The 2,500-nt window shown below is 36.7% G+C and overlaps 1 protein-coding gene across 1 annotated transcript in view; it reads right to left on the bottom strand.

Annotated features, from left to right (window-relative positions):
• The window catches only part of pde2a (phosphodiesterase 2A), a 74,246-nt gene that overhangs the window by 7,808 nt on the left and 63,938 nt on the right, over positions 1-2,500 (bottom strand). Inside the window, 2 exon segments of the mRNA XM_077230332.1 lie at positions 1,002-1,101; positions 1,592-1,666. Coding sequence (XP_077086447.1) covers positions 1,002-1,101; positions 1,592-1,666 — 175 coding nt within the window.

Here is a 2,500-nt window from a genome sequence, read left to right as displayed (position 1 = left end):
TTTAAAGCACATTGGTTAACTTGTGTTGTTTTAAATTGTGCTATATAAATAAAGTTGCTATTGCTATAGTTTATTTGCATTATTGTTTTATTTTATAACATGAACTTTAACTTTTATTACTTAATATAAATATTTTTCAACTTTTATTTTTATAATGTATTAAATTCTTAATTAAATTTAAATTTAATATTAAATGTACTTGTTTATTTGCATTATTGTTTTATTTTACAACAATAACTTTAACTTTTATTTTATTAATATTTTTAAAAATAAATGTACATTTTATTTTTATTTTATTCATAAATTATATTTTTTAAACTTTTATCTTTTATAACATATTAAATGACTTGTAAAATTATTTTTTATTATTAAAAATGAACGTATTTGATACTCTGACTGTAAATGCTTTGACAATACAGATGGAATGTGCCATATCAATTAAAGGTGCAGTGTGTAAGTTCTAGCAGCATCTAGTGGTGAGGTTGTGAATCGCACCCAACAGAAGTTACGGTAGCCGACAGGAAGTGATGTCGTCGTCTGAGACAGCAGAGAGTAGTTCAGCAATGAGGTTTCTTTACAAAGATTAATTAAGAAATTGGGTTTACTTAATTATTCAGTAAAACTATATGTTATTGTGAATATTATTGTTACTTGTTCATCATTGTGTTAGTGTTTTATTCGCTGACTTTAGCAGCTTCTTTGCACGAAGAACAACATAGTAACAAAACACGTTTGTCTGTTTAGGGCCACCGTAGAAACATGTCGATGTAAGGAGACCCGCGGTGTGTGTAGACAGAAACGGCTCTTCTAAGGTAATAAAAACATAACGGTTCAATATGTAAGGTCTTTATACACCACTGAAAAACACAATGCAACTTTAAAAAGATAGATTTCAGGAAAGGAAAGCGATCCTGTGGAGTCTCACCGTCAGCCATCTTCTACACACAAACGCACACACATACACACACACACACACACACACACACACACTGGCGTCTCACCATTGGCCATCTTCTGAAGATCCTTGAAGATCCTCAGGTGATGAGCCAGATCTGTGGCCAGGATTATATCTCTGATCAGATCCAGCATCCGCTGATAATCCTGGAACACAAAGAGCAAAGCATCATGGGCCAGCAAAGCATCATGGGGCAGCTGAAGCATCATGGGCCAGCAAAGCATCATGGGCCAGCAAAGCATCATGGGGCAGAAAAAGTTAACTATAACTTAAAAAATGTTGGGATTTTATTGAATTACATACTAAATTGAAATACTGCATCATAATGAAGCAATTTGTTAAAGATTTTGAAAGCATATTGCGTATTTGTGCTTGTTGTATTTGTGATAACGCAATGAAACATGCCAAATTGTGCGACATCATTTTTGTCCAGGCTCTCATACAAAGAAGTTATGAACACATGCAAAACAAGAGAACCAATGAAATATTAATAACTGATTATGTTGCAGTCAGTTTTTCAATGCATTTATTTTGCATAGTAAAATAAACCTGTGGCTTTAATAAGAACGAACCCACAACATTATTTATTTTTCATTTCTTAACCAATAGAACCAAAACAAGACGCAGAAGGTTCACCTTTCTAGAGAACTTCTCAAAGATGTTGCAGCCGTGTGTGTTGAGGATCGCGATGGCCTGAGCAAAGTGATGTCTCTGAAACACACACACACACACACACTGAATCACTGAGTGTGTTTGAGCAGCAGAGGGCAGCAGACACAAGTGTCACAATCACAAGTGTGATGAAACAGATCCAAACTGTTCTATGATCTGTCTGTCAAACCACACACACACACACGCACACGCACACGCACACGCACACGCACGCACACACACACACACACACACACACACACACACACACACACACATACACACACACACACACACACACACACACACACACACACACACACACACACATACACACACACACACACACACACACACACACACACACACACACACACACACACACACACACACACACACACACACACACACGCGCACACACGCACACACGACCGCCCACTCATCTGTCAATCAACCACTACAACAGCTTCTGTATGGCTTTAAAGGATTAGTTCACTTCAGAATTAAAGTTTCCTGATAAGTCACTCTCCGCCACGTCATCCAAGATGTTCATGTCTTTCTTTCTTCAGTGGAAAAGAAATGAAGGTTTTTGAGGAAAACACTCCAGGATTTTCTCCATATTGTGACTTCAATGGAGTCCAACGGGTCGAAGGTCCAAATGTGAGTTTCAGTGCAGCTTCAAAGTCTCGACACGATCCAGCCGAGGAATAAGAGTCTGATCTAGACAAACCAGCGACATTTATAACTAAATAAACATTTATATACTTTTAACCACAAATGCTGGTCCTGCACGAGCTGTGATGCGACACACACATTATGTAATCAAAATCTAATTTTCTCCTTCAACTTCAAAATTGTCCGACATTGTTGTTTTACCTTTTATTTATAATTTTT

Source organism: Siphateles boraxobius, unplaced genomic scaffold (genome assembly GCF_051911475.1).
Source record: "Siphateles boraxobius isolate OS27281-9 unplaced genomic scaffold, OSU_SipBor_1 143, whole genome shotgun sequence".
Classification (NCBI taxonomy): domain Eukaryota; kingdom Metazoa; phylum Chordata; class Actinopteri; order Cypriniformes; family Leuciscidae; genus Siphateles; species Siphateles boraxobius.
Note: the sequence above shows the minus strand (reverse complement) of the source record. Positions and strands in the feature narration are given on the sequence as shown.